Source organism: Phlebotomus argentipes, unplaced genomic scaffold, assembly GCF_947086385.1.
Source record: "Phlebotomus argentipes unplaced genomic scaffold, Phlebotomus argentipes genome assembly scaffold_18, whole genome shotgun sequence".
NCBI classification, from domain to species: domain Eukaryota; kingdom Metazoa; phylum Arthropoda; class Insecta; order Diptera; family Psychodidae; genus Phlebotomus; species Phlebotomus argentipes.
Window position 1 is genome coordinate 14,078,451 of NW_026776177.1, and position 13,403 is coordinate 14,091,853.

At 44.6% G+C, this 13,403-nt stretch overlaps 1 protein-coding gene across 2 annotated transcripts; it reads left to right on the forward strand.

Moving 5' to 3' along the window:
- Positions 1-9,343: 9,343 nt before the first annotated feature.
- On the forward strand, positions 9,344-13,295 carry LOC132260458 (membrane-associated protein Hem). Of its 2 annotated transcripts, none has more exons than XM_059758574.1 (5): positions 9,344-9,439; positions 9,610-10,362; positions 10,426-11,748; positions 11,810-12,691; positions 12,750-13,295. In XM_059758574.1, the coding sequence occupies exons 2-5, from the start codon at positions 9,739-9,741 to the stop codon at positions 13,293-13,295; spliced, it is 3,375 nt and encodes a 1,124-aa protein (XP_059614557.1). In that variant the 5' UTR covers positions 9,344-9,439; positions 9,610-9,738. The 2 variants fall into 2 exon arrangements, with proteins under 2 accessions (XP_059614557.1, XP_059614558.1); XM_059758575.1 differs by having other exon boundaries at positions 9,428-9,538.
- The last annotated feature ends 108 nt before the right edge of the window (positions 13,296-13,403 follow it).

The window sequence follows — 13,403 nt, forward strand, 5'->3', positions numbered from 1 at the left end:
CCTGGGAATCTGACCCACGAATAGCTTCACCGCATCCGGCGGCACTTGCGGTGGGGTTAGAGTGGTCGCTGTGGCCGTTGAGGGTGATGAAAGGTTGACTTCCGCCGGGACAAGTTCGTAACCAACAAGAGTGGCAATTGGGTGGTCCGGTGAGCCCGTTGGCGATGCTGGTATTAACATGTTCGCACTACTCGAAAGACACTTTTCTTTTGATTCTCTCCCCCCAAAACACTCAAGACAACTTCTTGCAGACGGTCGTCATAGCACAATGTAAAAGCCTAGAAGGAGAAGAAGAAAGTCCTCAATGAGTAGACAGTCTCAAAAAGAACTGGTGTGATTTAGAAACTCGATATCGAATGATAATGATCAATAAAAAGTCACATTTTGCCTCTCTGTCGATGCGGAGTCGGAGTAAAAAGTCCTCCACGGAGTGCTCTTCAAACAATAGCCCATCTTATATTCTTTCTTTACTCCCCAAGTCGCATAATACGAATATGATGGTGTCGCGGTGAATTCTTGAGAGTCACGATCCACGATAATGTCTGCCCCAGATTCCTTCTTGGCGACAACAGGATATTAAACTTCAACTAAATGTGTATGTAATAACGCCGATAAAGTCAACTCCATGTGCGACCGCCTGTGAGCTTTGTGGGGGCGAGGCGATTATTTTTACTGGGAAATTGAATCGCCCTTTTTTATGGCATGCAATTTAAATCGTGACGGATATTGCGTCGGTATTTACTTAATCAAATTAACTGCCAGCACGACGAAGGCCAGACACTCCGTGCGACCATCTTTACGGTCCTCCCATGCTCATGGCTCTGCCGATGGTGAATTTTAATGCTCCAGAGGACAGGCAGATACTGCCTATTTTTCAACCCTTGACGCGTACCGCCATTTAAGGGCCCCAGCCAAGAAAGGGAAGACCTCAAGATATGTGATGAAAACGTACGAGCGATTTATTTTGGTGTCTGTCGCGGAGCACGAAAACCCAAAAAGGATTATTATCGGTCATGAAAAATGCAAGATTGCAAAGAGAGACGATGCCATGGGAAATATTTTCACCCATTCAATTTTATGAAAATTTCCTCGCTGCCACATAAATTCTACTTCGCCTGCGAAATGATCAATGCAATCGATTTTTTATCCTTCACAGCCCAATAAAAGACAATTTAGCGATGAGAATTTGCTGATTTCGCAGAGTTTTATTGCCATCAAGAAGGGCTGAAAACTCTGTGAAAGTTAGACACAGATCTACATAAATATTCACCATCAGTTTCTCTCGTATAAAAGAAGAACAATGATAAGCATTCTCTTATGCTTTGTATGCATATTTATGTATGTGGAAATTACATTTTTTGGTCAATCCCAGCCAAATTTTGATCACCATAACTCTATTACACATTATTTTCCTTACCTACTCAACATAAGTAACCAACTTCTATACTTAGCTACACGATTTCGCGACATTCTATTTCGATCGTTCGCACAGACCAAACTTCTCCGCGAATCCCCAACTTTTCTTTACCAAAGTGCGAGCAATTCCTCAGAGTGTCGTGAACCGTTATCAAAATTGTAGATCATGCGAGGCATCTTCATAGTTTGACGTTCACTCCCATTCAATGTGTCATTGACTCTGCGGAGCTGCGCCACCCTGTGAGTGTGGGGTATTCATGAGGGAAAAATGTGATAAAGAGAGACACGGAATAAATCCCCCGGTGTCACTGTGTCTCCGCATGTGAGACTGTGTTGGAGGTCCATTACAGATGCGGTGGCAAGAACACAACCCTCGAGGTTTGGTGAAAAAAAAGCTGCCTCACTGCCGGCATAATCAATAAAACACACACATTCGAAGGGCCTCGTCTCCCAAATACACACTCCCTTTCACTTTTGCTTGGGTGCGCCCTCAACGGGGCCGACAGACACACGGTTGGGGCCTGCAAACTCCCGTGAATGTGTGATACTTTCCACTGTGATTTTTTCCCTTGACTCTGGGCGGGGGTGCAAAAAGTCACCCTCTGTGTGTGTGGCACACAATGTCTCCGCGTGCTCCACGAAATGAGAGCGAAAGTGAAAAATTTCAGCATCCAAAAATGTGGCAACTCCACAATTTCTTTCTCCTTCTCCTTCAGGCACACAACACACCCTCAGCCAGAAAGGGTTGAGGAAAAAACGCAGCACGTGTCGAGATATTTATGGAACGCTAAAAAATTAAAAAAGCACTATAAAGGGTGAATTTAGTCGAGTTATGAAGATGGAAGTCTGTAGAGGTCTCTTGGTTTTAGTGCTGGCACACATTAGGCATACAAAAACAAACAACTCAATGTGTTAAAGTTTCCAAAGATGGCTTTTTGTTTCTAAATAAAAGTGCAGGAGTTATTCCACAAAATGAGCCATCAGAGCTTTTCTCTTTTATGGTTAATAAAACTTTAATTCACTAAATCCTCCTCAAAGCCAATGACCGCGCCAAGGGCGGAGAATTCGTGTGGGCGGGACTTCTAAGCCAATTCACTAAAAAATCATAATAATTTGAAATCTCTTGAAAATTCCATGACAATACTATCCGTTTTTATTCCCCGTGTTTCGTGAGTGCTCTTTTATTCTCTCATATGGCAAATCCCGGTGCCATTTTAATAAATAAATATAAAAGTTTTGCATGGAAATAAAAAGACTCTATCACCCTTTACGATCGTGTTGTGATGTTCCGACAAGGCATTCTTGTAAATCACTTATCGGCTCTGGGCGTATGATGTATCGGAATGGCAAAATATAGAGAGGCAGTCGAACAATAACATTGGGCGAAGAGGGTGCAGAATAGGCCATATCGTCGACAGAGAGTCTTGATGGATTTTATGTAAGTGAATTTTATTGCGTGAATTTATCACAATATATCGAAAGAGAGAGAGAGAGAGAGAGAGAGAGAAAGAGACTGGCTATATATTGGAGAGTGTATTCAATGCCTTGAGATGCGTTTGCAGAGGACGAAATTGTGCCAATAATTGAGGACATATTCGCAAGATTGACGACGAGAAGGGTGGGTTTTTTCCTCTGCCTAGGGTGAAAAATATGGGGTGAAAAAAGCAAGAGCAAAATTCTTGAGCAATTCCACCCTCGTAAATATCTCTGTTTAGTTGAATAGTGGAAAATCGATAAGTCCCCCGTACAAACACATGGAAAACATCAACGACCCGGGCGTCCTTAAGTGCGGGACGAGAGGGTGTTTAACTCTGAGGCACCCAGAGAAAGAAAATGTCGAGGAATTTCTCATAGTGTTATTGGATTCCAATATAGCAATTCGCCTTAAACATATTACACTGTTTTAACAGGGGTAAGACATGCTATACACACTTCGTTATTGCCACCAATTTTTGCCAAATATGTTAAAGGTTACATTGTATTTGACGTTACTTTTTTCAAAACGCCCACACAAAATTGACTCAGTTCCAAAAGCCATGCAGAAAACCTTAACCTCTTATTTAGTCCATTGCGGCAATAAATTTTACCAAGAATTTGCTTTTGATTTACTTCCACGTCACCGACAAAGTTTACTCTCATGGAGAGATTTCGAGGCTGCCGTGCCACAGCATTAAAGTGCGACATCCCAAAAGAAGACATCTACGGAGCGTCCCGTGTCTCTTTAAAATAATGACAAAATTGCTACATAAATCCAAACATGAAATTCACGCACTCGCAACGAATCATTCATGAAGGGTGGGAAAGCAAGGGGAGAGAAGCAGACGGAAAAATGAAGTCAAACCACGACGGGATCAGTGTCACATGCGAATGTGCGCCGGCGGCAGGCGGCTCGGCCGCTCCCCCTCTGGCACGCACTCATGCGCACTCGCACGCACCCGAACGCGTCCACATGCGACGCGAACCGGAGACGCATTTACGCGTCCGACACCGCGTCATTCCCCAGAAAACACCCGGGCGGTGGGCCAAGAGGGAAGGAAAACTTCTAACAGTCAAAAAGGATTTCATCCGCAGAGTCTATCATAAAGGTTTCTTTGTAGCACAGCCAGCAGAGTTCAAGGCGCTTTTCAAGGCGTTTCGGGCAAGTTTACGATTCCTTTCTTTCACCCAATATTTACATTTTACTCGCGAAAGTATCTTCAACATATATATTTTTTATTTGTTTGTATTTTAAATCCTATATCTAAAGAAATTTTGAGATTTTGTTTTAGGAACCTGTATCTTGTCTAGGTATCCATAATTTTATATGTATTTATATTATTTCTAGAATTATTCAGATTCAAATTTTCACCTAAACTTATATTTTCTTATTAGAAACCGAAAACCCCAGTAATACGTAAAATATCACAAGAAATTTATTTTCCAATAGACAACGCCACAAAATCAACTCCATTTTTGAAAACTTCAACTGCAATGAATAAAACTTGTTGCTCTGTCGCAAATTGAGAAAAAAAATCATGTAACACTGCATAAATTGTGTGGAAAAATAGTGAACACATTCATGGCCATGGAATGGAAAAACATTTTACATCCACTGAGTCATCAACGAGAAGGCGTAAAAGTTTAAGACTCCCTGAAAAAATACTCCAAATTGCTTTAAATCGTAATCGCGCGAGCTTTTTGTCTTCCTCTCAATGTGCTTCGTGGGATTTTTATTGTCAATAGTGATGAGTGAATGCGTAAATATCTCTCGGACCCATTCATAAGCCATTCCAATAAAAGCATTCTCCCCTCGTCATTTGGTGTCCTCATTAAAGAGACACCATACCATCAAATGATGGAAGAAAGGCGCACAATGAAGAAGTGAGGAGAACAGCAAGAGCGAAGTGAAATAATCGGGAAAGTTTATTAGATTGCTGAAAAGTGGAGCATTTTTCGGCAGTTTCATGGGGTTTCTGGGGGTGGTTGAGCGGCGGAGGAGACCCAAGAGGGCCGCCAGAGCGGCGAAAACAAGGGGGAGAAAGCGAAAATGATGTCTACCGCAACGGTGGGGCTTTTAATAAAGAAATAAAATGTTTTAATGTCCCTGCAGATGGAGGGAAATCCCTGCGTATAATCCTGAAAATGTTGTGTGTGTCGCAATTAAATTTTCGCCTCACAGCGCTCCACGCCACTACGTCCCTGGCCCATGGACACGGGAGGGCAAAAGTGAGAGTTGCAAAGAGCAATGTGATGTTTAATCAAGAGAAATCCACGAGAAAAGGCGCACCAGAAACAGAAAACCACCCTCGCATTTGCGACCTCACTCTCTAGCACTCCGGCATCGGGTTTCGACGCCCCCGAGGGGTGGATAAATTCCCTGGATCTGTGCCTTGGGAGTGACTTCATATTTTAATCCCAATTGAATGTCAAGCAAAACGTGTGATCTTCCGGAATGACTGCTGAAACTCAATTCGACGGGAAGCAAAGTCGTCAAAATTTATATCCATATCAAAAAGCACAACGTTGAAATCCAGTATTTGTGGAACATCCCAATCATGCGATTACATGAAATTGAGCAAAAAATTTATTTCACGACCAAATCATCCTCTTCATCTGTGCGCAAAGTGCCTGAGCATTTGTGCAGCTCAAGATAAATTCTCTCTCCCAGCAGACACGGTCAATGGGTGAAATTTATAGTGGATATTGGATTAAAAAGTGATCCCAGAAAATACTGCAAATGAAATTCAACTCGCACATGCCATTGAACGTTTCTGGCATTGGCCATAGAGGAAAAAAAGGGCGCGGGATGGAAAATAATTTTCAATTGATTGCTTGATAGGTGGCTAAATTAATGAATGGTTTCTGGCCAGAGTGGCAAAATTTATTTATTCACTTTATTTATTTTCATTGCAAAATTGGGAAGCAGTTAAACAAATATTTGCCCCAAAATCCAATTGAATTTTTCGCACCGCGGACGTGGATTGAATTGAAATGATGAAAATAGAGTTGCATTATTTGGAGGGAAGCAACAACAAAAAATTGTTGATTCTTATGACATAATGTCGGTTGAGCCTGATGATGTTTTGCCGGGAATTCAATGGCAAGTGGTTTGGGATTGTTTTGCTTTCACTCCATGGATATTTATTTACCAACACCCTTTTTTCTGGGTGGTGATTTTCTGCCTTTTTTGCGTGTCTCACAGACTTTTGACAGACAAAATTGCCCTGAAAATAGTTCAATATGCTTCCAAAATACTCTCTTTAGCAACAGTGACAGTTTGTTTTTCGAAGAATAATCCCAAAGTGCAATCCACAAATTAATTATCTCAAATATCTTCCGCCAACACTCACACAAAATATCCTATTGATTCACTTTCGCTTTCCGCTCTTCCGTGACTGTTCTGTGTTGATTTTCCACCCAAAAATATGCTAGGTAATTTCCACACTTTCACTGTAAATCCTTTTGGGAACACACCGACTTTCCGAGGGTGGCCTGGAAAATTAATCCTCGCGGAATTCTCTCACCCTCGTCAGCCAAGACGAAAAGCCCTTTCCAATGTCCTTCACTCGCGCACTCGATTTAATGATTGTGACGCGCTTTTTCGGCACACAAGCTCTACAAAATAGAACTTAAAGTCGCACACTTTCGCCCGCGAATTTCGCATGGAGTGCCACGCTTGGTGTCATGTGAATTTCACAGCCCCAGAACAGTGACACGAGTGAAATCCAGGGATAAAGAAAGGGAGACAAAATGAAACACCACATAAACACGACGACGAACACGCAGGAAAAATTTGACGCACACGCACGAACGACAGCAAAAATCTAATGTTTGGCCGCCGGAGAAAGTCTCCTCGGTGGTGCTGTGTTTTGGCCAAAAAGGAGGAGAGGCGCGCTCAAGAGTGGGGCGACACCCTCTCGACTTTTCCACCCTCAACTGAGCCGCCGCGGCGCCAGACGTCTCTCGGCCTGCCTGGTGAATCATGGCCATGGCGAAGAAGGGGGGCGGGTGCACGCACACAGCCAAGCCCGCCACTAAGGGTAGCTCTCGCAAGGGGGCGAAGGGCGAAGGCAGAGACGCAGAATGACTATAATTTACCCAGAACTCTGCTGTAAAATATTCAATGCAACACTCAAAGGAAAAGTGAGCAGAATTCCTGTCATGTTTCTGTTCGGCTTTGAATTATTTCTCATTCTATTGTTAGCATTCAAATTCAGATACTAGTTTTGAATGATTTTGAGCTATTGGAAGTATTGAAAAGTTGGGTACCGATCAACAAGGCACTCAACAAATCTTCGGACCGGGCGACATCTTTCTGATGACGCAGTGTTGATTAAACACACTTTGACTCGATTTCAGGAAATTGGATAGCTTACCAGTTGGTTGCGGACGAACAATCGGTGTTGCTCAATTAAAGAATAGAAGACAAACATATACTATGAGGCAGATTCAGCGTAAATTGCAGAATCTGTCTGCTGGCCGAATCTGTAGAGGATGCTGTTCTGACTTTGTCAGTTTTCACTACGATGAAGTTTTTGATCCCACAGGAAACTCACCACTTGTACTAAAATGGAATTGAGAGAAGAAAGATCCATGGAAAGATCGATCCACGTTCAGAAAGGATATCGTATATTCTAACTATATTGTATAGGAGAAAATTGAATGTAATCTGAAAAGCGACATATATTTCATACACACGTTTAGTTATGTGTGTTTTTATACTTCTTCAATATCTGGTCTGAATGGCGGTAGAAAATGCGTGTAGCGGATTTTCGGAGATGCCAAAATAACGAAAGGGAATGAAAGGGAGGGATGAAAGTGCAGAAAATGGGAAACGGGGGTGGATATGCAGAATAAATGTAAAAGAAGAGGGTTGAAGCCTCAACGTGTATGTTTCCCTCTTCATTTTCTTGTCTATCTCCATCGCCTCTCCGTTTATATTTTTCATTTTCCGACTGCGAGAGGGACAAGAGAGATAAGAGAACATATCAAATTCATCCCTCAATGAATTTGACAACACACTGAAGAATGGGCTCTCGCGAGGGAGTGAAATTTTAAATAAATTACTTTCCTCGCCTTACGCAAATTCACTCTCAATTTGAGAGAAATTCAACCCTCCCTCGGCGCTCGTAAATCGTCTTCAGCCCCACTAATCCTTCCCCAATAAACTTCCCAGGATGCTGAGCAGAGGAAGTCATCAATGTCTTTCCGACTGTTTGTCTTTCCTCTCGCATGTTTTCTTCCCTCATGGAAAAATAATGGGGAAAATGATCGACTTTTAATTGGATTAGCAGCTGATAATTTCGCTGAGTGTTTTCATAAGGGAATTTCTCATTCTAGGAGTTCATTCGCCTGACAACATGGCTAAGGAAGTCGCAGCAAAATCAATCGTCATTGAAAGTTCATTCATCAAATTATCACCCATGAAATGAACAATTTTCGCAGCTCCCCATCTTACTAACACGCGTTTCTTGGAGATGTTTCGTGTACGTCTAAGTGGATGCATATTGATTTTCCCCTCGAGAACTCTCTAAAATTCCTCCGGGGAGTCTTTAGGGTTTGAGGCGCGCCCCTGTGGCAGCTGCACAGGCAGTGAAAAGTGAATTATATCATCAATGGGAACATTTTAATAATTTCCCTCTCTCTTTCACGCGCTGGAAATCATTTATGAAATCCCTCACACCTTCATCATTAACACTTTGATAGCAATCGCGAACATCCCTTTTCCGCTCCGCCTTCGCACTTTAGAATCGTAATCTGATGGTGAGCGCGATTTTACTTTCCGGCCTCTCAAATTGGGAACTCATTTCTTTTTTGGATGCAATTTTTGAACCCGAACTTTAAATTGGAAAATTGTATCAGCATTAATCAGATTAATCTGATGAAGCGACGCAGAGAGACTGAAGAATTCAGCTCAAAAGTATCCATTTAGACGCTAAATGATGACTGCCTTTTTTCAGATCGGAAGCTACTCGAGCCCCTCGAGCCTTATCGAAGACATCGAAGATAACAGACTCAATTTCATTAAAGAGAGACTGACTCAAGTATTGTCACCAAGAACTGTTCAATGCTAAAATGTTTTGCAGTAGGTAAAAGACCTGAAAGACCAAGTAAAAGACGCATTATTATAAATTTTATCGACCGAATTTTGCCTTTTCTGGATGAGAGAAGCTCACCGTCGGATATAAAATTGCCACGCGAATTGCTCAAATCGCAACTTGAAGGAAAATTCAAGACAATTTCATAGATTAAGTTACTGGAATAATATGAAATTATACAATAAATGTAATTCTCTAGATTCTTTGGTTTTGTACTTGATAATGAAGGTTGTATCAATTGTACTGTCGCAGGTGAAAAACACTTTTTTCATGATTTTCCCTTCGGCGCGAAAGTTCTATGTTTTTTAAACTTGCCGCCATCACGCGGTGCCGTTGAATGGTTTCCCAGTGACGTCTCCTCAAAAAGCTATTTACTTGTTTCACTGGAAGTGAATCACGTATTTTGCGCATTTTTCCTCGGAAAAAGCCAATTTAATGCCAGAAAAGTGAGTTTAATTGATAACGCTTGTGTTCTTGTGTGGTTTAGTGTAAAAATGCTTAAGATTTGAGTAGTATTTATATGATTTTCGTAAATTTTCAGTTTTGTAAACAACTTGACATTTCCTTTGAGTTTTCTCGGTTTTCTCATATTTTGCTCAATTTTCCACTATTTCAGGGCTCTGAGGCGCTCGTGAGTGCAGTTCCTGGCGTGAACAGTGTGTTGCAAGGAAAAATTGAGTGTTTAGTGGAGTTTTTCTAGCTGTGGAACGCGTGAAGTGTGCCGGAAGGGCGCGTCCGTCCGGAAATGATGGCCAGACAATTGAATCCGAATCATCAGAAGATCACTGAGAAGCTGATAATCCTCAATGACCGTGGTGTGGGCATTCTCACGAGGATCTACAACATCAAGAAGGCTTGCGGGGACACAAAGTCAAAGCCTGGCTTCCTCTCGGACAAATCCTTGGAATCCTCAATCAAGTTCATCGTGAAGCGCTTCCCGAATATCGATGTCAAGGGCTTGCAGGCGATCACAAACATCAAGGCGGAGGTCATTAAGAGCCTCTCGCTGTACTACTACACCTTTGTAGACCTGCTGGACTTCAAGGATCATGTGTGCGAGTTGCTGACCACGATGGACGCCTGTCAGATCCATTTGGATCTCACGGTGAACTTCGAGCTCACGCGCAACTATCTGGATCTCGTGACCACGTACGTGTCACTGATGATCCTGCTGTCGCGCGTGGAGGACAGGAAGGCGGTCCTGGGGCTCTTCAATGCCGCTTACGAGATGCAGAACAACAGCAGCGACGCCAGCTTCCCGCGTCTCGGTCAGATGATCATTGAATACGACGTGCCGATCAAGAAGCTCTCAGAGGAATTCATTCCGCATCACAGACTCCTCTCAGCGGCGCTCATTTCGCTCACTAAGGTCAGTCAGCGTGGCTAATTATGCGCTGCTGCTCTTCTTAACCGCCTGTGTCTTGTTTTCCAGGTTTATCCCATGCGGAACTTGCCTGTGGAGAAGTGGCGCGAGATGCAGACGCTGAGTCTCGTAGGCAATCCGGCGATGCTGCTAAAACCATCGAAAACGGACACAATGTCCTGCGAATATGTGCCGCTGGAAACCATGGATCGCTGGATAATCTTCGGGTTGATGCTGAATCATCAGCTGCTGGGAAACACGCAGCCAATCATGCAGATCTGGATGGCGGCGCTGGAGAGCAGTTGGGTGATCGCTCTGTTCCGCGATGAAGTCATCCACATCCATCAGTACATCCAGTCGGGCTTCGATGGGCTGAAAGGCTACAACAAGCGCATCTCCGAGGTTAAGGAGTGCTATAATCAGGCAATCCAGAAGGCTTCGTTCGTCCATCGCGAGCGCAGAAAGTACCTCAGAACGGCACTCAAGGAATTGGCTCTGATCCTGACAGATCAGCCTGGTCTGTTAGGCCCTAAAGCGCTGCTGATCTTCATCGGGTTGTCCTTCGCCAGGGACGAAGTTTTGTGGCTCCTGCGTCACAACGACAATCCGCCGATCATGAAGGGCAAGGGAAAGGCGACAGAAGATCTCGTGGACAGACAACTGCCCGAGCTTCTGTTCCACATGGAGGAATTGCGAGCGCTGGTGAGGAAGTACAGCCAAGTCATGCAGAGATTCTACGTGCAATACCTCTCGGGCTACGACTCAATTGACCTCAATCTCAAGATGCAGAACTTGCAAATGTGTCCGGAAGAGGAGAGTCTCATTATCTCTTCGCTGTACAACACGTCATCGAGTTTGAGTGTGAAGCAAGTCGAGGAAAACGAGACCTTTGATTTCCGGGCCTTTCGACTAGACTGGTTCCGTCTGCAGACGTACATGAGTGTGGCCAAGTCGGCCATAAGGATTATGGACTTTGTGGGTCTTGCCAATCTCCTCGATTCGATGGTCTTCCACACGAAGATGGTGGACAATCTGGATGAGATTCTGGTGGAGACGTCAGATTTGTCCATCTTCTGCTTCTACAGCAAGATGTTTGAGGATCAGTTTCACATGTGTCTGGAATTTCCGGCACAGAATCGCTACATAATCGCTTTTCCGCTGATCTGCAGCCACTTCCAGAACTGCACGCACGAAATGTGCCCAGAGGAGAGGCATCACATTCGCGAGCGCTCGCTGAGCGTGGTGAACATGTTTCTCGATGAGATGGCCAAGGAGGCGAAGAACATCATCACGACGATCTGCGATGAGCAGTGCACCATGGCGGACTCGCTGCTGCCCAAGCACTGCGCCAAGATCCTCTCGGCGTCCGCCAGTCGCAAGAAGAAGGACAAGGTGAGTGTTTTGAGATGGATGCGAAGTTTTACAGAAATTCATTGAAATTGAATCTTTGCAGGTGAAGAAGCAAATGGACGACATTCGCAAGCCAGGCGACGAATCACACCGTCGCACGCGCGAGGATCTCACGACGATGGACAAACTCCACATGGCGCTCACTGAGCTCTGCTTCGCCATCAACTACTGTCCCACCGTGAATGTGTGGGAATATGCATTTGCGCCGCGCGAGTACCTTTGCCAGCATCTGGAGAATCGCTTCTCGCGCGCACTCGTCGGCATGGTGATGTACAATCAGGACACAATGGAGATTGCCAAGCCCAGCGAATTGCTGGCCTCCGTGCGTGCGTACATGAATGTGTTGCAGACTGTTGAGAATTATGTGCACATCGACATCACGCGGGTGTTCAACAACTGCCTTCTGCAGCAGACGCAAGCGAATGACAGTCATGGGGAGAAGACTGTGGCCACGCTGTACAACACTTGGTACTCTGATGTTCTGCTGAGGCGTGTGTCGGGGGGAAATATTGTGTTCTCGGTGAATCAGAGGGCGTTCGTCAGCATTACGCCCGAGGGCTGCATCCCCTTCAATCCGGAGGAGTTCAGTGATGTCAATGAGCTGCGAGCGCTGGCGGAATTGATTGGTCCTTATGGGATTAAGTTGCTGAATGAGACGCTGATGTGGCACATTGCCAATCAAGTGCAGGAGCTCAAGAGGATGGTGTTGATGAACAAGGACACACTCAGCTTGCTCAGGACGAGTTTCGACAAGCCGGAAGTGATGAAAGAGCAATTCAAGAGGCTTCAGCAAGTGGATAATGTTCTCCAGAGGATGACCATTATTGGTGTGATCCTGAGTTTCAGGCAATTGGCACAGGAGGCACTCTTGGACACTCTTCAGCAGAGGATTCCATTCCTCGTGAGCAGTGTTAAGGATTTTCAGGTATGACAACGTCCTTAAAGTGCTGGATAATTGAATATAATTATGATTTATGCTCCAGGAACATCTTCCGGGTGGCGATCCGATTAAGGTGGTCTCTGAGATGGCTTCAGCCGCTGGCCTCACGTGCAAAGTAGATCCCACACTTGCGTCAGCGCTGCGCTCGCAGAAACCCGAGGTTGACGATGGAGAACACCTGATCGCATGTCTTCTGATGGTCTTTGTGGCCGTGAGCATTCCCAAGTTGGCCAGGAATGACAATTCCTTCTATCGCGCCAGTCTCGAAGCGCACGCCAACAACACACACTGCATGGCGTTGGCCGTGAACAACATCTTCGGCGCCATGTTCACAATCTGTGGCCAGAATGACATTGAGGATCGCATGAAGGAGTTTCTGGCGCTGGCCAGCTCGTCGCTGTTGCGCCTCGGGCAGGAGTCCGACAAGGAGGCGACGCGCAATCGTGAGTCCGTTTATCTGCTTCTCGATCAGATCGTCAAGGAGTCGCCCTTCCTCACCATGGATCTTCTCGAGTCGTGCTTCCCGTACGTGCTCATCCGTAACGCTTATCACGCGGTGTACAAGCAAGAGCAGGCGCTCTTCAACTAAAATATCCAACACAAGTATCTATATAGTATTTGCTTAGATTTATTCTCTTTCTCTCTAAAGAAACAAAAAAGGGGTTTATTAAGACGCCCAGTAAGACATATAATGCAT